General features: G+C 37.6%; 1 protein-coding gene and 1 long non-coding RNA gene across 2 annotated transcripts in view; one reads left to right on the top strand and one right to left on the bottom strand.

The window, feature by feature from the left end:
- Window positions 1-227: 227 nt before the first annotated feature.
- Window positions 228-2,156, top strand: LOC147844395 (uncharacterized). Its single transcript, XR_015491789.1, has 2 exons — window positions 228-494; window positions 1,646-2,156. It is a non-coding gene; the product is annotated as an uncharacterized LOC147844395 (long non-coding RNA).
- A 7,875-nt stretch (window positions 2,157-10,031) lies between these two features.
- setbp1 (SET binding protein 1) overlaps window positions 10,032-27,726 on the bottom strand; it is a 98,910-nt gene continuing 81,215 nt past the window's right edge. The window contains exons 3-4 of the mRNA XM_087254166.1: window positions 23,063-26,396; window positions 10,032-15,568 (exon numbers count right to left, since the gene is read on the bottom strand). Coding sequence (XP_087110292.1) covers window positions 15,057-15,568; window positions 23,063-26,396 — 3,846 coding nt within the window. The 3' untranslated portion in view covers window positions 10,032-15,056. The remainder of the gene's footprint in view (window positions 15,569-23,062; window positions 26,397-27,726) is intronic.

Genomic DNA, 27,726 nt, shown 5'->3' with positions numbered 1-27,726 from the left:
AATGTACAATTTTGAAAAGGAGGCATGTCACCAAACCCTTACCCATAAACCAAACCATCACCATCATCAGATCACTCTAAATTGTACTAATGAGATTGTATAAACTCACGTAAATTAGCCTTTAAATCTAAAACGTTACCAATTGCCGTGAGATAGTGTTGGTGGGGCATGAACATCAAATATTGCCTCTGTTAAAGATCCTGTGAAATAAATTTTTATTTATTTTTAGATGGTAGTATTACTATGTTAGGATAAATATAAGCTAGTGTGTTCCAAAAACAGTAATACAATTATCATTTAAAAGATGTAAACAACCAACGCTTGCTGCTTGTCACTTTCTGCTAAATGGATCTTTTTTTTTTTAGATAGTCTCATTCTTTTACATTTCACATGAAATTTTCTGACAAATCAAATGTTCATTAGTATCTGACATGTCCCGCCCCCTTCAAGAGGTTTCTTGTTTGCTTTTCATTTGATGCGTTTGAACTCCAGGGGTCCGTTCTTCGTACGTGGATTACTCAGTTAGCTGGATTTGGATATTGACGATTTGACATGATCCAGGATCGTTTCGTTCTTCAAAGCTGATCCGAGAGTTGTTGTCATGGCAACAGTTCTGCTAGGTCAAACCTGATCGGGAGCAGGTTCAATTCATATAAACAGGATTAGATCGGCTCAGTTCAAGCAAAGATAATACAGTAAGTATGTTCCGAATTCTGATATTTTCTTACAGTAGTAGTTATATACACTTGGGAAAATGGTACATATTTTTTAACTATATATATATATATATATATATATATATATATATATATATATATATATATATATATATATATATATATATATATATATATATAAAGTTAAAGTCATTAATAAAATAAATAAAGTTATACATATTAATAAAACGTATGCAATCTGCACCCTCGAAATGAACAAAGACTGCCATCTGGTGGTGGAAAGAGAAAACTTATTGGTATGAACTTTTTAGATCGCTTAGAAATTGTGTATAATAAAACTGCACAATATGTGACTTTTTTTAAAGCAATAATACATTCATGCAGTCATAAACATGTTTTGATAGTTAATATGCCAGTGATTGATGCTTCACAAAAGTTGCAGACACCTTAACCAATATGAAAATGCTTTTGTAAACAACCAGTTATTCTTTACACCAATTAAAAAACGGATACTATTATAAAGAAAATCTTTTCTAAATGTAGAACTAAATACATTGATTTGCATTGAAATGCATAATGAATACTCTTGTCTTGACAAATGAAAGTGTAAAGCCTGCAGCTCACAACAAATGTGGAAAGTTCTTGCATGTCATATTAAACAAACCGTTTACTGCTAATTTGATGTAATTTTGCTCACATGGATAATTGAATATTACTCAGATGATGTCATTACGCTGCTGTGTCGTCAGCCAATCATTGCATTGCTGATCATGATTTCGAGGATCGATAGATCAGTCCTTCACAACACACGCAGCGATCTCAGATCAGTTCATCCAGACATTCTAATCTAATTCGCGAACTTGTTTGAAGAACCAAATTAGCGAGAGATCAGTTATCAAGATTAAAAGATCCAGGATCTGCCAAATAATCTTAGATCATTTAAGCGAGGTACGAAGAAGGGACCCCAGCACTCTTACTGCCAGAGCTGTGATTAAACAAAACGCTATTGGCTGTAATATAAAAAATGGGAAGAACTACTCTATGTCTGTCACACAACCAGCGATCGCTTTCCAGAGATCGCTGGTTCTCACACGAACTCTCAGGACTTCCGCATTCCCAAGGACTACACATTCATACATGCACTGCTCCCAAACACGCACGTCTGTTCATTCATCTATCCTGATTGCATCACCAGCTGAGCCTTGTCCACAGACTGATTTCATTCCATTCATAAGCCACTCATTCACGCTTCCAGTTTGCCGAGTCTTGTTTTCCCTGTCTTACATTACAACGCGTTTCCCTGTCTTGTTTCTCTGTGTTTAGACTCTAGCCTTGTATCCAAGTTATCCTGTTTAGCCGCCTGCCTTTCGACCTTCTGCCTGTTTATATCGACTACGATTCTGGACTGTCTATAGATACCTGTTTGCACCTGATGACCACTGCTTGCCTGACTTTGAATAAACTGCATATTGGATCTTACCTCCTGTTGTCTCCTGTCACTCCACCCCAGTCGTGGTAACAATGTCCCACCCTGTCTTCAATAAAGAAATCACATTTCAAAGCACTTCACAGGACAGTTAAAGAACTGGCTTCTAGAGGGGTTCCTCGAAAAGAGATTCAGATATTTACCGTTGTTTGGAATGCTCTGCTAAAGATGTTTCCTTCCCAAATTGTCTTTCAGGGGTGAAAATAGTCATTTAGAATTTTGCATAATAACTGAAAAAATAAAATGTTTTAGTGCATGTAGATGTCACTCACACTAGATTACTAAGTGGATGTGTCCTGCATTACTTGCACAAAAAAATAAAAAGACATCACAAATAATCAAATACTTGCTGTGCTTTTAATGTAAACACAAATAATGGCTGTTTCTCAATTCCAAGAACGCAGAGAATGGACTTGTGTTCTTGTGGAGACTGGTCTTGCCAGGTGTCCTCGGAAGAACGAACTCAGGAGACCACGAGGGCAGAGAATGCGTCCTTTGAGAAATGGGATGCTGCGTTCTTCCTGATGGTCACATGACCTTCCCGTGTTTTAAATGGTAAATTATTTAAACATTACAGCATTCAACGATTTATTGTTGTCCCCCTCTTCAAAATATATACTTTGCATAAAAACATCATAAATATACTCTGCACAATATAAATAAAACAGATTTTAATACGAATTTCAGCAAACAAACAACTCTTAATGTGTTTATTCCTTTATTAAGATGTTCATGGTTTTGTTTACTTTTACCGTTTCATTTAGGGAAACTCCTGAGGTAAATAAGTGATATCTCTGAACTTTAATAATAAATCTAAATAAAATTCTGCGCTTCCCACCTCCAGTCGCAATGACTTCTGGGACTTCCAAAGCGAGTTCGCTGCTCAAGTCTGCATCAGTGTGTCCTCGATATCAAGAACACATGCGGGAAGTTTCACGCGTCCTCCGTACTTGCGGTCTTGAGTATTGGATCTGAACTTAGGCAGCTGATGATGACGTTGCACGAGAACACGTTTTTATTAAACAACTTTTAATAAATAATAACTTTTAATAACTTTTAATAGCTTATTTTATTTTATAAGCTTACAACAAGCTTGTTTATTGTTATTTTTGTCAGAGTGAGTCCCAAGCTAATGTCTGGAAAAGCTGGGAGAGGGAAGTGTTTCCAAAACAAAACAGACATGCGACACTACCATAACAGTGTAGTTATAATGTTTTAAGAGCTGTGCCGTAGGAAAAATGTCTCACCTCTGCATCTGAGGGCCTAACCTTTCAGATCCTCTTGGTATGTTTGGAAAGAACAAGCCGGAGAAATAGACTTGCGTGCTTTGCTCCAAGCCTTGAGTTCGCCTCACTAATTACTGTGAATAAAAGCGCCTTTCTACTAAACAGTAACCTGAGTCTCTGCTGGGAGAGCTTTCCTGTAAGCAGCTCTTGGGAAGAGCAATCAAAGACTTGGAGTCACTGTGTAGAAACACTGGAGGAAGAAAATCTAGGTTACAAGAAAGTAAATCTCAAGTTCACAGTGTCTTGAAGGAAAAACGGTAAAAGGAAAAGAGTTCAAGTATGATTGATGGCTCCTAAAGAAACTGATTTTTTTATATAAGCAGAAAGCTGAAGGGTTGAAAGATCTTTAAAGCTTGACAATTTGAAGCAGTATTTTTTTGTCAGTCCTCAGATTTTGTATTAGTTTTTGATTTAGATAAACTAAAATTGGCAATATTGTATAAGTGTGTGTGTAAATGAAAGTGTATGGGTGTTTCCGTGTTGGGTTGTGGCTGGAAGGGCATCCGCCACATTAAACATGTGCCAGAGCAGCTGGCATTTCTATCTGCTTGCAAACCCTAATAAATGTGAAGACTAAATCATAAGACAGTGAATGAGAGACCTATTTTTATTTAAGGGAATAAACATTAAGGTATAAATATAAAAATAAAATTATGATGAAATACCAATAATTTACAGTTCACTATAGAAAATGCAGAATTTTATGCAACGATTTGTGTTGGGACGACTGGAAAGAATTAGGTTCGCTTATTAGTTACGCTAACCCTAACCTAACCTGACCCTAAACCTAACACTAACTGTAACCCTTACCCTAACTGCAACCCTTGCCCTAACCCTACCTATAACACTAACTCTAACCCTAACCCTACTGCAACCCTTGCCTCAACTGTAACCCCAACCATAGCTGCAGCACTGACCCTAGCTCTGACCCTAACCCATAACTGCAACCCTAACTGTAACATTAACTCTAACTGTAACCGTAACTGCAACCCCAAGCCTAACCCTCACCCTAACCTTACCCACTATTTTTGAACAGGTAGAAAAACTTGACCCAGAATGAAATTACCTAGAACAGTGATTCCCAACCTGAGACCCCCTAGTCACCCGGAAGATACTGTAAGGCCCCCCTCCACATATCGCTAGTAGTTTTCTAATAGCCACAATTTTGTTGTTTTGTTGTTATTTGTGTTATTTATGTGCATAAATATGACTTTGACATGCTAAAATACTTGGTATAATATTTAATATTTAGATTTTGTGTTATGTCCAAAACCATACAAAAATAACCGTAAGCAAAAGAAACCGGTGAAAAACAAATCACGTGTGATAATGAAAGGATGATCATGCTCACACAATTAAGGCCAGTTAATAATCTGTTAAAGTGAAAGCAACTGGTGCTGCTTACAAAAAGACAAATTTGGAGCTCTTGAAAGCATCAAGACTGTGGGTGCATAAGTATAACTTTTTGTCTAGTCTATTTGAAAGAGAACCGATCACAGTTGAGTTTCAAGCACGGTTGCTTTACGCAAGGAAACAGCAGCGTGCATGCGTTTTAAACAGTCACGCACATCACATCAGCTGTTTGTGTCAGTGATCATCCTCTCTTTCAGTATTTAGCTGCTTTCTTTTGCGTGCAAGAACAAAATTATTTTCATGCTGCTTCTCAATTGTAAGATCACATTTGCACGCATATTGGGTCATCCTTATAGTCTATATATATATATATATATATATATATATATATATAATCTTTAAATCAAGCACTTTTTTATTCTATTTATTGAATAATAACATTAAATAATTTATTAGTCTTCAGTATAAAATATTAATGTTTGTTGGGTCTTGCAAAACTGTGTCTGGGGTCTAATTTGCTAGTTTGAAATCTGATGCTCTGGTTTCAGTCATGATTGTGAACCTTTGATCTCCTCCATCTTTGCACTTCATCTTCCTACAAGAGCACGAAGAGTGTTCATTCCTGTGACTCTATGTTTCCCAGGGGAAGAAGAGACAGTATGATCCTCTGACATGTAAATCAGCAAAGCGTGAGTGTGTTTTAAAACCCTCGTCACGTCCTCCTCCTGCAAACACTAACAGCTTCATTCGCCATCCAAACTGCTGCAAGTCAGCCTGTCACCATAGCAACCGCAGCTGCTGCCCTGCCAGCTGCCAATCATAAAAAGCAGCGTCCCGCGCCACACACAGGATCCATTTACGCTACTGCATTTGCATTTAAACACAGCTTTTCCACAATATTTTACATATCTCAATCTACACGATTAAAAAGGCATGTTCTATTTTTTTTTATATTTCAATCAAATAAAAATTATATAAACTACACCAATAAGACAAGTAGCCAATGCACAATTTAAGACTAAACAAATGTCTTTGATTTGGAACAAAACACAAATTTCCATCATAGCCTAACAACCAAATTTAACAGACAATATTTTAAGGAAACAAGACTGACATTCTTTTACATGAACCATCATCATTTGGCAAAGGCAAGCAATTGAGTTTTGTTAAGTCTGTGTGAAATCAAAATGTACAATGTATATTTTGCTAGTGCACATTGTCATTCTTTTGATGAAACTAATCCATGCAAGTTAATCAACTGAAAAAAAAAAGGAAGTTTGTTTTGGTAATCTTCAAAATGGGGGTGGCACGGTAGCTCAGTGGTTAGCACTGTCACCTCAAAGCAAGAAGGTCGCTGGTTTAAGTCCTGGCTAGGTCAGTTGGCATTTCTGTGTGGAGTTTGTATGTTCATGTTGGTGTGGGTTTCCTCCGAGTGCTCCCTCACAGTCCAAAGACATGTGATATATGTGAATATATCTATGTTAATTGAATAAACTAAATTGGCCGTAGTGTATCAGTGTGAATGAGTGTGTGTGTGGGTGTTTCCCAGTTCTGGGTTGCAGCTGGAAGGGTATCTGCTTTGTAAAACATATGCTGGATAAGTTGGTGGTCCATTCCGCTGTGGAATGAGAGTGGAAGTCTCTAGCCAAAAAGATTCCAATGGGGCACCCACACGTAAGTGAAAAATAAGGTCAATGCTTTCAAAAAAGTAATAAATAAAAGCATAAACGTTGTCAGTTACGTACATTAATTGCTTTTAAAATGTTTTTTCCTCCCAAGTAGATTAGTTGGAAGAAATAAACTGGCCTATCTGTGGTCAGAGAGCTCACAAAGCTCACAAACATTTCAGACTAGGCAGACATTTTTGGGCACTGTCGATGTCAAGATGTTGACAGCAGTTGAAGTACAGTTATGAGAAGGCAAATGACATTGGCTTGCTTATTTCCTCTTTTTATAGGTATGTCAAGTCCCAGCTCAGATAATGAGGGCCAACACGGGCACGCTGAGAGCGATGCACGCATAGCGGCAGTGCCACAGATGAGTCACGCCAACATGATTCACACAAACAACCCTCGTTATCATCTGCACCCCATTACCTCTAATAGCCAGAGCCCGTCATCTGTTTTCCATTCCAAACAACAATTATGACTTTTCAGCAGAAATTACACTCTCACATTTTCCGCACTGCACATAATGTTAAGGAAGCTGCAGACGTGCGCATCCACCAGCCCAACTTGAGACATTTAACTCAAGCCAAGCAGTGCGCCGGAATATTTGGGCAGTTCACCCAGCTGCCATGGCAACAGGAATTTTTACAGAGGCACAGGCCTATGGTTAGATGCTTTTCAGTTCGCCTTCACCAACCAACGGCTGCGATTTGGGCCAATCCGTTTATCTCTACTGTGCAGTGTTGTAATAATGCAGCGACGAGAGAGACTGTATGAGGCTGATGAGCAGGGATTCCTTCTGCTAAACTGCACAATGACATCAATTACAGGTTGACCCATCATCAGCATCTGCACACACACACACTTTCACTGTGGTGTTTTTGACATTTAAATGTACATTTGCACTTTTGTGCTAAGTAAAAGCACCTGCTATTACAATAATTCCAAACCATGTCCCAAATTCTTATTTCGTACCATTTTTGTCCAGATTAGTCCTATATGAAGTTATGCTGGCAGAAAAGAGCAGTTTTAAGCATATTTCATGAGTTACATATAGCATATATTCTGAAGCACGGCATAAAACACATGGGGCTCTGTCCGAATCCACTTTTGCTCTTTTAAGGACAGAAAAATACACTCTGCACCCTGGTGCATGGTCTAACATGGTTGAGCTTAATTTCCTAATGAGTTATAGTTGTGTTTTGAGAATAAACCAGAATCAGAATCTCATCTCCCATTTCCTTTAAGAGTCCGTTGCGTAAAGCCATGGCACATTTGCTATTTACATGGTGGACTTTGTAAGTGTAAAAACTGAACACTTCACTAGAGAGAAAACAGTTGAGAGCATCTGCAGTGCAAGGATATAGAATGAGCCTCCTCTATTCAGCCTTTACTTTCACTTTCACTTTCTTTCAACAAATAGGAAACTTGTTGGACGCATTCCCCTGAAAACATCCATTAGCCTACATAATTATTTTTGTTAGTTAAGTGCAAATATTCGTTCCAAAACTATTTCTAAATTAAGTTCTAATTGCTAGTAAATTAATAAATGAACAATTATAACAACGTGCAGTAAAAAAACAGTGTTATGTCCGAACACACATCTTATGCCCTGTATGGTCCAAAACCTGACAGGTGGGCAAATCTAAGCTTGTTTTTAATAAAACAGAAATAAATATACATTTACTAAATACTCATACTACTAATAACAATATAGTTTCCCAGAAATGGGTTGCGACTTTAAGGGCATCCGCTGCGTAAAAACTTGCTGGATAAGTTGGCGGTTCATTCTGCTGTGGCGACCCCGGATTAATAAAGGGACTAAGCTGACAAGAAAATGAATTCTTTAATTCTTTTTCATTTGTAAAGATATTTTCATATTGCTGCACATCCTACGTGTTTTAAACAATGTTTAAGCGAGGCCCAAAACTGACACGCGCTGCGCTGGACTTTAGACCTGATTTCAGCTGTTCTATTGCAGTCTATTTTATTTCTTCAAAATAGCAACGCTGAAAAATTAAGGTTGCGTTGGTTTGAAAATAGCAACACATCGCGGAAACACGTCTTGCATCTTATTGCGCCGGTTGTATGCTAGGGTCCATAGACTGCCCTTGAACTTTTCAGAGATATGGGATATTTGAGAAAGAAGCTGATTAGAGAAGACATTCAGACATATTGGTGTTAATCTGGAACTTGCTGTTCAATTTCTTAAATATGCGATAATCTTTGTGCATCTGTGCAAAATGGTAAGGCGTTCTAAAGGGACTGAAATCCTACAACTGCTGGTTGTCCAGACGAAGGTCAAAGGGGGATGAAGGACCCTTTCAAACACAGCAAGAGAAGTTGCTTCTTTAGAAAATTGTTTCGTTACAATGTAGAGTTTGGTCACTTACTAAAAAAAATAAAAACTCAGAAAGCCTGAAAGATCTTTGCTTAATAGGTTATTTTATTTTTTTAGCTATTTCTGCATTTTCCGTTCATTTCAGTTTAGTTTTATTTTTTATTCTGTGTACACATTTCTATTTAGTTTGATTATATTTAGCTTTAGTTTGAGTCATTCTAATTAATCAGCAAAGTTTAGTGTTTGTGCAGCAAATAAATAAAACAACTGTTTAAGCAGACACAACCAACAACCACAGAAATGCAACAAACAAACAAATCAAAGTAAAAACCTGGAAGAATTAAGACTTTACTTATAAAGTATTTATTATTTTAACTTATTTATTTTTTTTTTTTTACTTAACTTTATTTACTTTATTATTAAAACTTTTTTATATTAAAGATTATGCATGTGGCTTTTTTTTTTTTTTTTGGCAAATTTTGAAAAGTTATAAGAACATGTGTTTTATGTCTAAATAGAAAAGTTTTTAAATAAATAATAATGCATTTGTTTGTGTCTGTAAAAGCATCATATACAGGTAACTCCATAAACTGTTGCAGGTCAGATTTTCTGCCACAGAATAAGTGCTTTTTCATTTGAAAAACAATTATTACTTTTGCTAATCATTCATTTGTTTTTGAGTTGAATTTTGTTCATTTATTCTTCATTTGTTTTCTTTTATTTCAGCTAACAAAGTTTTTTAAATGAGTTTTAGTCTTATTATGATAGCCTTGGTTGTATGTACAGAGAACTGGTCCAACGTTTAATTCATTTGGATCTAATGGGTCAAACTGGGGAAAGGCTAAAGTGTAAAAAGAAGACGGTGAAGGTGGAGGTGAAACGTCATGGGTTCAGGGTTGGTGTTTTCTGCCACAAGATTTGAGCCTCTTATTACAGATACATCACAGAATGAAAGCAAATGTTTATCAGAAGCTGGTATGCTGATTCCTTCTCTGCATTCATTGCCCGATCAGAGAACAGTTTTCATGTAGGATAATATTCCCCATCCATCACACAGCAAACAAGTAAAGCAGTTTTCTAACCTGGAAGCGCTAAAAAAACTGAGAAGTAAACAGGATGCTATGCTTCAAGGTGTTACTTTTTTTTTAACTAATACAAACTGCCAGCTAAGTATGACTAAAGCATCAAGGCAAAGACAAAAAGAAGGCAAAGGAAGTGAAGTGAGTTCTCGATAAATTCATTTTATTATTTTTTGCACAATGAATGATATGAACAAGATCGACTGTATTTGAAGTGCTCAATACTGCTCACCGGAGATGGCTGCACAAAAAAATGAGCTTTACAGTAAGAAAAAGAAGAGATAAAAAAATAAAACTACAAGATCATGAACGGCAAACATGACCAAACACATGCAAGCTTACATGTATGTACATATGTACAGCGTAGTACTTGTATTTATAAACGTGTACACAAAACATAAACGTGTATACGTACATTCTATGTACAATGCATATGTTTGTGTATATCAGTATTTATTCTTTTTTATATACGTCCATTATTTGCTGTTTTTAATATCCTTACAATGTACAAAATGCTTTATGAATTTAAAATCCATTACAAAAAACATATCAAACAATGTATAAGATCTTATTCAAATCGAAATACTTCTCATTTTCTTCAAAATGTTGTATGCACACAATCAAAATCAGCATGCAGAAATCAAATGGTCATTACACCGCATGTGTGTATGGATTCCGATGTAAAGAGCGGCGATAAGAGCTTCCGTTGTGTCCTCATCAGGAATATTACTGTCGATTAACACTTCACTTGTATTATAACTTCATTAAAAGCGATACAGACAAAAAAATACCATCCTACAGTACATCTGAGCGGGCGACATTCTCTCGGTGACCTTGGTAGTATTGTCGTTTAGAAGCAGGAACATAAAAAAATACACGTAACTTCACAAGGCACCACTTATCAGCTGGTGGAGAAAATATATATCTGGCATTTTAAAAGCACAGAAGCCGAGCAAATTGGAGCTGCCAGGCCTTGTTACCAAAGCCATGTTTATAATCATGTTTCAGAAAACTGCTACGGTGTACATTTCCTTTGTTTTAAAACATAGCTTTCGGTGCTTAAAGCACTAACAAAAGGTCAACATTTTTGGCAATGTTCGTTCGCAGGTGTTTAGCGTAACCAGCGCAAATGGACACACATCCTACAAAAGGTCCAGTACAACTGGCTGAGGCAAATTAGCTGCCGGCATATATATAGATATATTATTTCTTTTAGCTTTAATGCACTGCAAGTTTTCATGATGGTTCGTAACACCACATGGCATGTCAAGCCTCTATTTGCATCCTGCTTCGGACAGCTGTGTGAGTGCAACACATTGACATGATTCTTAGGCATGATTCACGCAGCTTATACAGCAACTAATGGACTATTTACAGGGGACAATTTGATGAATTGAACTTTTGATTAAGGCTGCACTGCTCAGAGGCTGATTTCTCTCCCCTACACAGCTGCAAAAGAAATGATAGTCAGTTTTAGCACTAGTCGTTTGTTCAGATTTGAAATTTCTGTAAGACCACTTCTTCATTTCACAGAAAGCTTACAAAAGAATCGATGGATTCACAGCAATAACCTGATGCATAGTAAATAAGCATGTGTTCATTTCAAAAACCCAGCACGGGCTCGGCTATAGAGATATTTTGACATGTACTAGATATGCTGTCTGGTCACTGAACTATATATAAGAGTAAAGTCATAATGAAGCCTATTATACTGTAGCAAGTTGTATTAAAATGATGAATATCTTACAACCAGAGCAAACTATATTATGACATTCTATGTAGATATCCTGCCATTAAGGGTGTGTTCACACTTGTAGTCTTTTGGTCGGCTCCAAAATAAACTTAAAAATTACACTGTCATTTTAAAGAATGGACAAAAATACACAACAAAAACAAATTGGTTTTTGATGCACTGTAAAAATCTTTTTAATAGTAAAAAAAAATGTAAAATTGCGACAATTTAAAATCTGTTACCTGGCTAAGTTTTCTGATACCCTATTAAGTTTCCTTAATATATATGGTGAATAACCATAAATTGACGTTCAAGGAAATTACACTTTTATGTAGTTTTTTGTTGACATTATTTTGTGTCGTTTTTCCAGGGTTTTCGTTTCATCAGTGATGTACATTCAACAATTTAGATAAAAATGTCGATAGTACCTTAAAATTCTATGGCGATGACTTGCTTTTTTTTTTTTTTTTTTTTTTTTTTTTTACCTGTGTAGATTTTATTACTTCAAAAAATTGGTGTATTAAAATATTAGTAATAGTGGTGTAACAGGTCACAAATCTCACGGTTCAGATCACACTACGGTTTTTGAGTCACGGATTGGACCTTTTATCGGATCAGCAAAAATGGGAGGAGACAAATGTCAATTGCTTTCATTTATCCAAAAATATTACTGCAAAAACCATTGGTTATTGTTAATTTGAATAAAAATCTAATTCAAGAGAGAAACAGAAAACAGAAGCTGAAAAAAGTAAAAGTATTCAATACGAAATATGATCTTTGCTTCTGTTGCTGATAGTGCTAAATATAAAAATCTATTATTGTGTACAACATATCATATTTATTATCAAATAATGATTCAACAATTCACACATAAAACTTAAGGTTTCATTATACTATAGGTGTTTCGTTTTTAAAAACCTATTCAGTGACATGATTTTGAAGGTTGTTTTTTGGTTACACAATGTAATTACTTTCATCAGCGTCAAATTCCTTTACACGGTTTTAAAGATTTTAGTCTTAACCATAAACATCAGTGTTTATTTCTGAACTAGAAACTGATCTCCCAGTTCTTCTGTACTATTCAACCTTGTAAAGACATGAAAAAGTGTAAAAACTGAATCTCTCTCAATTAAACGCAGATTAGAATGCAGCATTTAGAAGGATTAATAAATATGCAAATGATTATCAATAATCATTCATGTTACGCATGGTTGAATTGAGATCACAATCTTTTAATGTTTAATTGTGCAGCTTTACACTGAATGCATTAATGCAGATTAAACAAACGGTGACAGAAAAAACCTTTAATTAATAACCTAAGAAAGCATTTAAGTAGGTCCCATCACAACTTTTTCTGTCAACAATAAATTCATGGGGAAGCCAAAATGTTTTCTTACATGTGATTTGAATGACGCAGCAGGCAATCTCTCTGCAATTGTTAAAAATGTTGGATTAAGCTACAAGTTTAAAAAGTTAATAATCTACAATTCATGTGCGTTCCTAAGCGTAAATTGTGATCTGTGCGGATCAACCGTAATCCGTTACACCCCTAATTAATAAAATACAGTAGTTTACCGTAATTTCTTTTAATTGTTTCTACTGTAATTTTAACTGTAAAATATTCTGCCAACCACAGCTGACATATATTTTATTAGTATTGAATTGGATGGACCACATTGCAAATACGATGAGGAAAAAAACAGCTAAGCTTGAGCATTCTGTTCATTTCATTGTGGCATCTTTTGAAATAATGTCCTGCTTCTGACTTGCTTAAATGTCTTTGGTCCATGCCGTGTTCATATTTTGAGTTTGGAAGTGGACCAAGACTCAATGAACTCAGTTCACTTGTAAAATTACATCACTCACACATAATTGTTTACTTGGAAACAAACAGAGACCCATCTTTTCAATAGTCAGGGTCTGCTTGTTCATTGTGTGGTTTGTACCATGGTTCGGATGGCAGCGCTTACACTTATTCAAATGAACCACAGTAACAGAAAAACTGCATCAGTTATTGAACCAAATCTGCCAAGTGCAAACACAACCCAAGTGTTCCCAGAACCTGAACATGTTATGGATTTATAGAAAAACATAAGGCACATATATGGAACAACTAAAAAGTCGAAAACAAATGGAAAGCTATTCAAATTAGGAGCACATTCAAATCTATCCTGATGTCTAAAACAGCGTAGGACATATATTTGATTAGTTTGTGATGTCCTATGTTTAGGACAATCTTGGAAATAGACTTCAGTGTACATTCTGGTTCTTATATTTTTCCAATTCAAATGACAGCCTCATCGACAAATAAGCACACCACCACACCATTCATTGTAATATACACAAGCAGCTAAACTGAAACCAATCTATCCTATGATACACGACTACACTGAAACTTTGGTCATGTGGATATCTAATACTGACAGGTATATAGACATAATATTATTGTTTAGTTAACAAGAGCAGGCACATTCTCAAAGAGACTCTGGAGAAAGCGAGTCAAGCGACTGAATAACTTGTTTTCCAGTCAGAACTTGAAAATATCATTCAGATGCTCACTATTACTTAAAGTGGAAAAACCAACACTGACACTGTGAGGAAAGAAAAAAACAACTTGTTTTAGAAAAAAGAAATAAGTGCTTTGTTGGTTTTAAATGCAACCGTAGCATTTTTCAAGCCTGTTGTGATCTATTGGGATGCGCTTTGATATCCTTAGTCGTCAACAAGCCTTTGATCTGCAGTGATTCCACTTCGTTAAGATTACACAACTAAATATGTTTCTCCGTTTGAACGAGCTTTCTACTTCTATTTGGTTACGAACAGAACAAAAACATTTCAACCTTTATATTGTTTTTGATTTGTTATGCTGACAGTATAGGTAGATCTAAAATACTTTGAATTGGAAATGTTAGTAGGATATGTTGCTATGTACAGTGAAATTATAGCCATCGAAACATCACTGAAAAAGGTTTCATCCAAAAGTATTGCCATTGGTTCATGCCTGAAACACACCTGAGCACAGACAAGCAAATGTAAGCGTGAATTACTGTTGACCTGTTGTTTAAAAAATCAACCTCTGCCAGAAGATCTGTGCTTTGTGCTTGCGCAAAATGAAAAAGGAAACAAAAAAAGTGCACAGTACCATCATTTAAGTTCATTTACATGTGCTGGTAGATTATAGCTATAGCCATATTTTTAACATCCTTGTTGTTATGGGCTTTGGGAGAGTAAATGTTCAGTTTGTCTCCTTGAGACCAATAATAAAAAAAAGGATAGGATTGTACAAACCGAAAGCAGAGCTCTTTAGACCACAACCATGATCCAAGTTCTCAGCGAATGCCCATTAAAATGTGTCAGTAGAATCCAAACGAACTGGAGAAACCATACTTAAGTCCCAAGCACAAGGCTAACTCACAGTGCACTGTCATCACCTCACTAATGAGATGCTAGAGTAGCTTCTTCTTTCCTGTTGCCTTTTCCTTTGCGGTTTGGACGCTCCACTTGGAGCTCGGGTTGAATTTTCTGCCAGTTCTTGCCTCCCTGCATGGACTGTGGGCTGAATTGGGATCTGGCCATGTTTACCACTGACTCGATGGCGTCTGTGATAGAGTCGTGATTGGAGAACTCAAGCTGAGCAGGCACCAGGCCGGTGTGAAGGTTCCTCTTCCCAGGAAGGTCCACACACTTCTCTAGAACTGGCATCTGACCTAGCAATCCCTCCTCTAGAGAAAGCAGCTGCTTCCTTGGCCTTCCTCTGCGTCTCTTCACCATGTTATTTCCAGTCTTGGCCTGCCTTTGAAGCCTCTTGACTTTCAGAATCTTGTTGACGTGATCCAGGTTCTTCTTGGTGGTGAGGATCTTGGAGAAGGCACACTTTTTCCGCATGTCACACTGGACCTCCTCCACTTCCTCCACTAGTTTGGACCTTCTCTTGTAGGAACTGGGTTCTGGAAATGAACAGATGAAGAAACACAATCAATGAGTATAACAAGCTACAGCTTATTCAGAATTGTTGCAATTAAAAAAAATAAAAATAGGTCAAAATGTACTGGATTTATAAACTGATTTATTATTTAATTCCATGCCAACAACAAAGTTTACATTTATGCTATACTTATTTTTTATTGAATTATTGTCAACATGCTGTTTGATATATACATGTTAAAAAACACTAAAAATAATAACGTTTACATATCATTTTTTAACGTTATGAATGAAAACTGTAATATTACTCCAGGAGAAACCATTTTCAAAAATGTTAAAAAATAAAAACTATTTAAAAATAAAATAAATGTCGAATGCAAATGACTTATAGAGTTTTAGTACTGAACAGTGCAAACGACTGAATCCACTGCGTAAATTATAAATGTAGCATAGCTAGCATGCCTTCCAAACAAACAAACTGATTCTTTAGTGAATCAAACATATACTGCTTTAACCTCATTTGAAGGTTGATCAATCCTGTAAATACTTTATAAATATTGTATAGTTTATTTTTCTTCATTGTTATTTTGTCACTTTCAGATTTTTGCTGGATTTGTGCCAAATAAATCACTCTTCACTTTCACCAGCGACTTCTGTGACACTCTTTGCCTCCATCGGCCCAGTCAATCGTTACTACTGTTCTTCAAAATAATAATCTGCATAGTTTTTTTCTCCATTGGATATAGGCATTTATTAAACAGCACAGTGATTTATTAGGAAGTCAAAAAGTGCTGAATAAAGTTTACTGGGTGGGCATAAAAAATGGCCTAAAAACATTAAGAAGATAAAAAAAACTATCAATACCAAAACTATGGATGTTTGAAAAATCGTGTGTAGTTACGGATACACATTGATTTTAGTAGTTCATGTCCAGTGGTGTAAAATAACAAATTACAAATAGTCAAATTACTGTCAATTATTGGATTAGAAAAATCCAATCTAATCGCTCATAGAAAGAAAATCGCATCACACGGAACTAGACATGCAGCAAACTGTTTGGAAGCATTAAAGTGTGCAAGAAGATACTTTACATGCAATGACCCAGAGACTGTTTAGACTGAATGTCACTGATGAGAAGATGACGTATGTTTACTGTTTGATAAACAACCTTTCCCAGTGTAATACTCACTACTCTTGAGTACTTTTAAATAGGCTACTTTTTACTTATACTTCGAGAAATATTTACAATATTTACTTTAACTCTACATGCACTATATTTTTGGGCAAGAAGTGTTACTTTTACTTGAGTATGATTTTTCAGTACTCTTTTCACCACTGTTCATGTCAGAGGTTTGTTAGTATTTATTTATCGGTAATGCTGAACTAACAAATGAAAAAAAATTTGCGAATGTTAGCAGATTTTAGTTCTTAGGTTTCCTATTTATTGATAGTCTATAGTTAAGAGCAGTAACTCTATAGTTAAGAGCAGAAACTCAGTTTACACAAACGTTTTAAAATAATTCATCCTTGAAATTATCCAGTCATTTGGCAACAGAATTGCATTTGTTCCCCCAAAATACGTAAAAGTATCATTAATGGAATCGTTAAGTGAAACAGAACTGGATTTTTTTATGGTTCCCATCCAAGCTACAACGAGACACTGATTGTGAAAAATGTGCTAGGCCAGTCTGGTAAACATTTGGCCAGTCGTTTGTTATAACATAATTGATTTGCACATCATCTCGCTAGCTGAAACAATGATATTTCTAAAGTAAACTCAAGACCCCTGAGGAAGTCATGACGTATGACGCCAGACTGAGAGAGATAAACTTTCTTCTGTGCTAAATGATGTGACAATCCAACGTGTCAACATGCTAATTTGTATTAGCTGGTGTGTAAATATTCCTGTATATACAGATCTGATAGCAGTTGATACAGCCAAGTTTATTGAGTCAAGCTGTTTATCATTAATGGCTGTCAATCTAACAGAGCAAAGCGCTAATAAGCGAACACATGAAAAAATGGGCCGCGAGAGAAGAGGACTGTGAAGCAACAGCTCACTTAACACTTGACATGTGGATAACTGCATCCGTGCACATAATGTGGAAACATCAGGAACCTCCCACTTATCAGTCTATCAGGGAAATACAGTCAACAGTCACATTCACGGTGAATAGATGCATCTGTAAATGTGAGTAATAAACTAGGAGGCCTCAGATACATTTGTGATTAATTTACTGCCTCTACACTTCACGTTGGAGCTTTGGAAGGAAGCCCAGACCAGAGGAAATGCTGGGTTTCTGGCAGTCTCGTTTGAAATGAGTTCAGACAGCCTAAAGCTGCCTAAAATGTGTGTTCCACATCTAAGATCTCCCCTGCACTCTTTTCATATCTCTAGAGAGGTCTCTTTTTCTCTTTTCTTGTTGATTGCCACTCCATCTGGTAGGTTTCCATGAAAACAAACAAGAGCTGTAATTGTGAAAGATGTTGGAGATCAGGGGCGCTCTGTGCATTTCCAGGTTTTGCTCTTAAAGAGTGCACCTGTGCAAACTCAAATATGCGATACGCTCATTCTCAATTCTTAATCCATCCTTAAATCTTTTCGTTATGGCATTAAAGTGCAATGTTAAATCACACAGTGCTTACCTAAACATGGTATTCCCTTAGTGATTAGTTTTAACAATTAGAATGATTCAATCATCAGGGATAATTTGAATGTAAAGAAAAAAAAAGCACGGGTCACTAACCAGCTGTGCATGGGCTCCTTTAGCCCATTTGGTTTCAATAAAGTGAAATGTGTGCCTGACTAAACATGAGCCCTTCCCTCTCTGGCCACAGTTTATCACTGGGAAACTTGCAGAGTCTTCCCAAGTGCCAACAAATCATTGGACAGAGACATTCATTTTCAAAGGGAGTGTCACAACTCATTTATTCCCTGAAATCTCTACCTGCATCCTGTGCACAATGTTTTCATTAGAGGCAGCAATTTATGGACTTGCCTCGCCGCTGTCCCCACAGCTCCGCTCTATGCGCTAGCTGAGGCCTACTTCCTGTTGCCATGGCAACGGAATTCCACAGTTCAAAGGTAAACGATTTACGAAAAAAAAAAAATAGTGGTGTAAGATCACATTTTTGCCCCTGCAAATTCCCTAGTCAACTATCAAGCCAGGCTACTCATGTAATAGGTAAATTCCTTGTTAAGCAGAGCTGCTTGAAAACTTATCATGCGCTGGCTTTAGTAATGGCTTTAATAGGGGTTTTCTAGCTAAGTCTAAGTAGGTGCAGAATCTTGTAGTCAGATGAATCCAGTGCAATCAAAGGGAAATCCTCCGCATGATTCTTCGCTAGCAAATGAGGGCCATTACGTTTTACGTTAAAGCTTGCTTTACCTAAAGAGGGTTTAAAGAGCTGAAGGATCTGTACATTGAGAGCCTCGTCAGAATTTCAATCCATACCATATGTGTTCACTGATGTATGATGAATCACTTTCAAGAGCCAGTCAAAGGGTGCTTTTCCTAATGGAGACATTTATTTAGCATTTTAGATCCCTTTATTCTTTGTGGAACGTATGTGTATCGTGTGATTGAGTTAGAATGCATTTTAAGCAATGGCTGGATTACTTTAAACTTAACTTATCATTTGTATGATCTATGAGAAAAAAATAAAAAGACCACTATGGAGACTTTCTCTTTATCTGATTTACATCTTTTCAGAAAAGCATCATTTTTATTTTATGCAAACTAATTTATGACTTTTTTTTACCCAAAGTATAATAAAATGTTGTTATTTAGTTAGTAAGGCATGATATTCGAGCGGCCATATTGTCATCGGCCGATAAATGCTATTTTTAAGGTTATCATTATCGGTCTGATGTCAAAATTAGGCCGATATCTTTAAGCCAATAGATTACGTAATTGTACACAACTGCCTGCCTCGCACTTGCGTGGGTGGAACTTGTTCAGACTTGTCCAGTGCACTATATGCTTATTTTGACGTGGCTGCCATTTTAAAGAACCAATGCGAGGCTGCTGTGGGAAGAAACCCGGAAGTATAGGATCAACACTGTAAACATTGCAGTAACATGCTGTGTACTACAAACTTCCAGCTGTTGCCACGATTTTTAAAATGCAGAAATGGTGTAAACATTGCTTTAATATCATTCAGTTAGTTTATTTTAAACAATTAAGAGCAATTTAGCGTCGAACAACATCACAATCTCAGTGATACGCTTAAGTGTCCTCCTAGGCTTCAGTTCATGGCAGTTAAACACCGTGGGGACGCTTTCCTGCTTCAGCCTATGTAACCCGGTGAGCGATAAAACACTGCAGTCCCTCGTGTTGTCTGTAATTGTGTTGTCCGGGTACTGAAGTTTCAAAACCGTCTATTTCCCGCTAACATGGAAAAGCTGCTGAGCGCGGATGACTCGACTGATCTTCACGGCTGCTTCGCGCCCGTGTATCTGTGTTTGCACTCAGTTTACCGCTCTTCACCCAGTGCAAACATAGATACATGGAGACTGGAGCGTGAAGCGGCCCTGAAGATCAGTCGAGTCATCAAGCGGATCGCTCGTCTGTGTTTGTGGTCAGTAAACAGCTGAGAGTGAACTGATGACCTTCTCTGCCAATCACAATCATTTCTGTTGAACACGGGAACACAATGGCAAATCAGCGCTGTTTTAAGAAAACCATTAACAGTGCTTTAAATGTTATGGGAAATTGATGTTTTTTCTTTTAATTCAGTATCATGATGAGTCTAATATAGTGAAAGAGCTAGTTTATTAACTCGAGTTTGATAAATGGCATCTAAAATGTGTTTAGGAAATAAAGCGTTAGCTAACCAGTGCCATTTCCCTTAACTTCGCTGAAACTGAGCTCTGATATCCCTTTTATTTTCACCATTCATTCAGAACGGACCTTCGGGTCACTCGCAAGGCAGTGAAATGATAAGTTTGTGTCACTTTCTCTTCACTGATAAGATATATAGCCTAAAAACCCATATCGGTGCATCCCATGTCTTTGGACTTGTGGGGGAAACCGGAGTACCCGGAAAAAAAACCCACACGAACAAAGGGAGAACATGCAAACTTCATACAGAAACGCCAACTGATCCAGCCGAGGCTCGAACCAGTGACCTTCTCGCTGTAAGGTGAATCTGCTACCCACTCCACCACCACATCACCTCACTGAATTTTTTTATTAGTTACTTGGGCAAGTTATAGGTATGACAACAAGTTCTGCGTTCCACTCCAGCAAATTTCACTTCCCTTCTTCCCTCTAGAAAATCCTTACCACCATTTTGAAGTGCATCCCACTTCTCTACAAACCCTTAATCAAGTCGGCTTCATATGCCCACTCCAGCACCTGTATGTCCCAGAATGCAATGCAATTTTTACATCACAACAGTGTAGTTCTCTACTGCGCAAGAGTTTAGGGCACTCTATTTGAACCCATTTAGATGTTGAGCCAGTACTGGACACTTATGTAACATAATCAATGATGTACATCCAAGGGAACGTGATGGGGGGGAAGTATAGCGAGTGGCCATAAAAAAATTGAACTGGATTGCAGCCAAGATACACAACCGTTCACGCAGGCTACAAAACTGGCTGCTGGAGAAAAAAAAAAAAGCTTGTGCCCCTAGTCCTCCAAGGAATGAGAGAATTTTACATTAAATGCCTTTAAGAATACAATACCTTGCAAGCTATGCAAGACTGGGCTTTCATGGCATGGAAGCCTACCACTGTCATCTGTTAATTTGCTAACTTTTCAGTTCGACTAGCGAGCATCACAGTGTGCAATCATCACATGAGCTATAGCGATGATTAATTTAATGGCACTACTCTAGACTTGCTTATATTAAATGGTGCAAACAAAGTGAGACGCCACATATTTAAAGTCAGCTAACAACAGCAAGAGTAGAATATAACATAATCAGTGATGAGGTTTTAAGTGAATTTCAGCTTACTGCTTTGGTTTCAAAAAGGAGTATTTGTTGTTTGTTTATAATTTACAATATTAATATTTCATCATATTCTGTTATTTACTGAAATTAATTTCTATATGTGAATATATGTGAATATAATAGAAGCGCATCACTTGTTTTGCTTTCTATTTAAATTTTGGATAATTAGAGTTTCACTATTATTTACTTGTTTTTCATTTACACTTTAAAATGTCAAAATTAAAGATCATTAACTTGAGAACTTGATTTGCCTTTTGCATTTTAAAACAATTTTAAATTTTTATACATAAATAATACCCCAATTTGCAGTTAGTTAATTACATAGTTATAAAACGTCATGTTCATATTAATGGTCAGTGCTATAAAAAAGGTTGCAGATCGCTGATTTAAAGCTTACTTATTAAAAATTACATTAAAGTTATAGTGAGTAAAGCTATTTAGATTTCACATTTTAGATTACACCCACCAGGACAGTAGATTAGAGCAGAAAGCGTCAAACAGGATCTTTAAGGAGTCGAAAATTACTTTTATATTACTTTAACATGTTATTTTGCTTTTAACCCCGCCAACCCCCACTCCCACCACACACACAGACATCCTTAAGTAGGACATAGTACATACAAAGTATAAAGCTTTTAGATTAATACAATCTGCTCTAAACTAGACCCTCCTATCACAATGATTAATAGCCTTATTATAAAAAAGGTGCTGTCGTCATGCCATGAATCCGTAGCAAATAGAACTAATTAATCGTAAATGAGATATGACCTTAAATGCAAATTAGGGCATATAAAAGCCTAATTTTGCTGCAATTTATTGCAGGATAACCATCATGCCACTGGCAAAAAATGTGACTGTTATAAAAAGCAATTCTGTCAAAACAGGCTTATCTAAATCTGTGCTTTGAAATCAACACAGACATACTCTTAGGTGCGATGTATATCATATTTCTCTGTTTAAGTACAACAAACTAGCTCTTTGAAGCATCGAGTTAATTCATGGAGGTGGGTGGTATCAGGCAGAATGTGAGTCATCCTCATAGTTCCCCTAGGGGAGTGAAAATGTAATCTAACTGTGCCTAGGGCTTGCAATTCCCCTTCAGTGGAGTAGACTGGATTCATTAAACCTCTGGCTTCTCTCCAGCTCTTTTAACAAGAGGCAAGGTTTTTTATTGCATGTCTGTAGAATATAAATCAAAATGTGTGAATAATATATCTCTAAGAAAAAAACCATTGGCAGGCAGGGGCAAAAAGGGAGGAAAGAGAAATTTGTGAATTATAGTTGTCTCCATCCATGCATTACACTTTGCTTGCCAGATGTACAGAGAACGGAATACAAAGTGCTTGGAGAGCACATTTGATTCTCTAGATTTTCTACTTAATAACGGAACATGATTTCACTTGTATCCAATTAATCAACCCCAGGTAAATTATAACCATGTTCATTTATAACAAAACTAGTTCAATAGAATCAGTAACTTGCATGGATCTTTCATTTGTCTAAATACATTTCACAGACACATATTTCACATTTTACAGAGACAGATATATTTTTACCTGCTACAGCTGTGGAGCACTGGTACATCTGTTCAGCCCGCTCTTCACTACATCCTTGGAAAGATGCCATACTTCCTTCTTTGTATGTTGTGAAGTCTTCCAAGCTATGCCTCCTGATGTGGATGCTAGAATCATCGCCCCCTAAGTGCTGCCCCTTGAACAAGTCCAGCGGCTGGTCCTGGCTGGCTCGCAGGCGCTCATGTGGTTGTCTAGTGCAGATGTTGAGGAAGTTGTTCAGTGTCTCTCCTCGAGTGCGTTTGCAATGCTGAGAGTCAGATAAGGATAATGACGAGAGAGTGTCTACTTCAAAGTAGTTTCTGGAAGCTTTTGGTGAAGTGTCTGTGCTGTGCTTGCCTCTTTGCTTGTCCTTCAGTTTGGACAAGGAGTTCTTCTCAAGTCTCTCATTCAAGAGGCTGAGGAAGGCAGGACTCTGTGTTCCACTGAATAGCCCGCCAAGGTCCTCCCTCTCTTGGATGTACTGATCTTCTTTATGTTTGTACTTGTGTTTGTGCTTGCGTTTATGGAGACAGACACTTCCCAAACAGCTGCTTGAAGGGTGATGGGAGTCGCTCATTCTTGATGAAGACATCTCATGTGGCATATTCTTCACTCTATGTCTGCTAGAAGCAGAGAGACAGGAGGACGCACCAGGGTGGAACTTTGGTGGAGGGACTGGTGGCCTCATCAGAGGAGAGGCTGTAGGTCCAAGTGCATGAGATAAGTACAAGGGTGAAGGGTACTGACCGTAATAGCCCATGTTTATCATACTTGTGGCAAGAGGCATGGATGTGTAAGGCATCGCGTAGGGTGCATAGTAATTGCCACCAGGCACTGGGCAGCCAAACCCTTGAATAAAAGGCATCTTTGATATTGGCTCATCTGACTTGGCTGGTCGGCCACGCCTTCTTTTTGACTTATCAGAGCTCCTGCGAAGGTAGTGCAGAGGGTCATAGGGATAGTATGGCATAGGATAGTAGTGGTCAAAGTTGAGACGGAAGATGCTGGGATAGGAATTCTCATGGTAGAATTTGTAGTTTCGGTGGGAGATTCGGAAGACCTGGAATTTGCTAACCAGTTCCTCAAGGTCAGCCATAAACTGCAGGTCATCCTGGCTCTGGAGAGCCTTGCGCTTTCTTCGATGCTTCTGCTTCTTCAAGTTCTCTTGAGCAAAAAAATTTTCGACAGAGACTGCTGTGACATGCTTCTGGTAGTGTCCCCTGGCTGCTTTGCTCTTTGCATCTATTACAGCTGCCTCAGTGGCATCAAAACTGCAAAGATCAAATGAGTATCTTCTACGGGATGCTGGGCCTTTCTCAGTCTGGTCTGATGTGCTGTTGTTGTCGGTGCCAATTCCACTATCACTAGGGATTGTCTCTTCACTGTGAGACTCACTAACTGGAGACAATGTGACTTCTTTAATGGAAGCCACTTCGGACAGGTGGGATGGTGAGTTGGCCATTAGTCTTGGGGGAGACAGCTTCCAGTTACTACTGAGCAAGCCCTTATGTGTTTTTGTGGGCAATGCACTGATAGGTTGTAGATTTGGCATTGTCTTCAGGTCATGCTGGCTGGTATCTGTGGTAACAGGGTGAGCTGCCCCACCAGGTGCAGAGTGAGAAGAAAAGGAATGCATGACCCTGGGAGAAGGCATTCCGGTTGTGGATGAATTACTAGAAGGCACTAGTGGGTTCTCAAATGGACTGGAATTAAGCAACAAGTGGTTATCACTGGCTTTGTGCTCATCTTGCTGGGATGAAAGATCAGCTCTGGGCTTCCTTCCCCGTTTTTTGCCTATGTAAATAGTCCCACGCTTGCTGACATTGATTTGTTTGCCAAAACGGGCCTCGATTGTCGATGCCACAGTTGACATGGCATTTGAAACTGGAACATTGGGCTTCGGGGCAAGATTGCCAGAACTAGAAGTGGATAAAAGTTCATTTATAATGTTCTGCATCTTGACCTCTTTAATTTTCGTAGGTGTTCTCTTTTTAAGGACACCTTCTTGATCTGATTTCTTGAGTTGTAACTGCTGTGCAGGAGGGGATTTGTGAAAGGCCAACTGCACCAATTTTGACATATTATGCTTCTTTCTTTTTGAAGTGTTGGATGAATCATGAGCAATAGGGCTAACTGGACTTGTTGCAGTTCCTTCATGAATCGTCTCCACAGTAAGTAATGGCTGTTTTTTGGGACGCCCACGTTTCTTTTTAACTGGGGTAATGACGGTCAAACTGTTTGTGTTTGTATAGAGTGGGCTGGATGGGGTAATAGGGAAAGCAGAGGGTGGCTCTTCAATGGACAGAGATTGATTCAAGTCTTTATGAGGAGAGGAGTTCTGGGACTTTAAATAAAGCCACCTGTCCTTGACCTTTGATTGCCTACCCTCTGTTTGCTTGTCAACATCAATCATGGATCTCGCTCTTCCTGCTGGGGTTTTCCTTGGTCTGTTCTGAAACATCTCAGCATCATCAGTCACTGTCCCAGCAATGTCTTCCTGGCTCTGCTGTAAATTAAAACCAAATTGTTTTGGTGCATTGACATCGGTTTTCTTTGTCACTTTAAGTTTTGTGCACCCTTGGTCAGTGTTATCAGTCTTCTCATCTTGCTGTACCGTTTGTGCATTAGATACCATGCTATCTTCAGTAACTTTTCGATTTCTTCGCTTTTTACTCCTTGATTCCTCTGTGTAATGAGTGCCACAGCCTGTTGTTGTCTTATTATCATCATCCAGCCTATTGATTGGCTTCTCAGGCTCCTCTTCAAATGCACATTTATCTTGGCTATACGGTTGTTTCTCCTTAGCACTATCTTGGTTTTCAGTATCTCTGTCCATTTTTTTGACCCACTGAAGGTCTAAATTATGCATGACTGGAGTTTTGGTGGGGTCTTTTCTACCATATTTACGTTTGATGTTCCCAAAAACTTGCTCAGTGACTTGCTGCAAACCTCTGTCTTTGTTAAAAGAGAACAGACTTGAGTCAGTTGAGGGACTCATTACTGTATTGACTGAAGATGCTGCAAGTAAGTCAGTGCTTGGTGAGGACATGGCAGATCCAAAGTGACTTCCAGATAAACCGTCTGCGACTTTTTTGACTTGTGTTTTCAAGAAGGGGGTGCTGGGCTCTGGCAAAGGACCCTTGTTGGTGCATGCTGATTCTTTTTTTGTTTCTGGTTCTGTTCTGTTTTGCTCTTGGGATCCTACTTCTCCAACAGTATCCAACTTCTTTGTCCAGTCAAGGTGGAGAATGTCGTTGCTTTTAGACTGCTTTGGTTTTGTGTTCTCCATCATCACATTTTCAGTTTTACCCAGAAGTTTAGAGGGCCTTTCGTAAGTCTAAAAAAAAAAGACAAAAGATAAAATTTAGAATATGAAACAATATTATTTCCAGGTCATTCTGTAAATCTTTACAAGCTCTTTGTTCTCTTACACTAGGTAGCTTGACAGAGAAACATTCACACCCCATACAAAAAAACAACTATAACTAGGAACCTACATGTTGTTACTGATAACAACTCCTGTTTTGCTGCCAAGTTCTCAGTTTGTGGGCCACACCTACTGAAAGCATATAATACTGTGCACCATTGTGCAAGCCTTTGAGACTTGTGGTTTGGTCTGTTAGAAATAACGTATTGCAAGATCAGCACTTGATACTAGGATATGTTCTGTAAAGCCATCCTGTTTTCAAAGCCAACAGCTACAGGCGGTAATGAAGTTTAACCACAGTTTTGTTTTTCAACAGGTCAACTTCCATTTCAGAGCTCTGCAGCTGAGGCTAAGACAGTCTATGCTGCGGTTTCAGATTAGTTTACATCTGGGGTCCCAGCATTTTCAACAGGCTCACAACAGGAAAGAGACCAAAAAGACCAAATTCAAATAGTACCTTTAGAAACAAAAACAAGTTGCACCTATAACTTTTACTGCAATAAATGGAAAACAAAAACAAAGAAAAAAAAAACACTGAGAATCATTGAACAAAAACCCTCTAAATGTTTAAAGCTTAAAGAGGTTGGAAAATATTATGTTACTTTGGCACTGACATGTCTGATTACATCAGCAGAAAATAATTTAGACTCATGGAGTCTGGTTTGTTTAGATCAGAGTACAGCAAATGAAACAACTTCTGACATAAACCAAAGAAATGCATGAAAAGACAAATGTGGGAAAACAGTTTAGAAAGGTTTATATAAGTGCCCTTGAACGCTGACATCTTGGAGTGATGAAAGGCCTGTCTTTTAAACAATTGTGAATGTGAGCTGAACTCAGCTGAACTATGCACCAGAGAAAAAACACATCACAACTGCATCTGTTAATTAATGTAAAATCTAGTCACTTCAGTGAAGTTATTACGAGCAAACCCAGCAAGATTTTTTTTTTTCATGGAAAATATTACTTGCCCTTGTAAAACTCACTAGCAAGGTGCAAAAAGAATTTCAGTCTCTAAAGCATTCCTGAAGTAATGCATGTTGACTAGTGCATGTGCCCGACCTATTGCAGGGCTCGAAATAAACTTTTTTACTTGGTAGCACCGGTGCTCTCAACTTCAAATATTTAGGAGCACCAAAAAATTTTAGGAGCACCAGAAAAAATTTAGGAGCACCCACCAAAAATGAATGAGCACCGCTGCAAATTGTTTTTTAAGGGATTTATTGTATTTTAAAACAAC

The sequence above is a fragment of the Danio rerio genome, chromosome 5 (genome assembly GCF_052040795.2).
Source record: "Danio rerio strain M-AB ecotype USA chromosome 5, GRCz13ab, whole genome shotgun sequence".
Taxonomy (NCBI): domain Eukaryota; kingdom Metazoa; phylum Chordata; class Actinopteri; order Cypriniformes; family Danionidae; genus Danio; species Danio rerio.
Note: the sequence above shows the minus strand (reverse complement) of the source record. Positions and strands in the feature narration are given on the sequence as shown.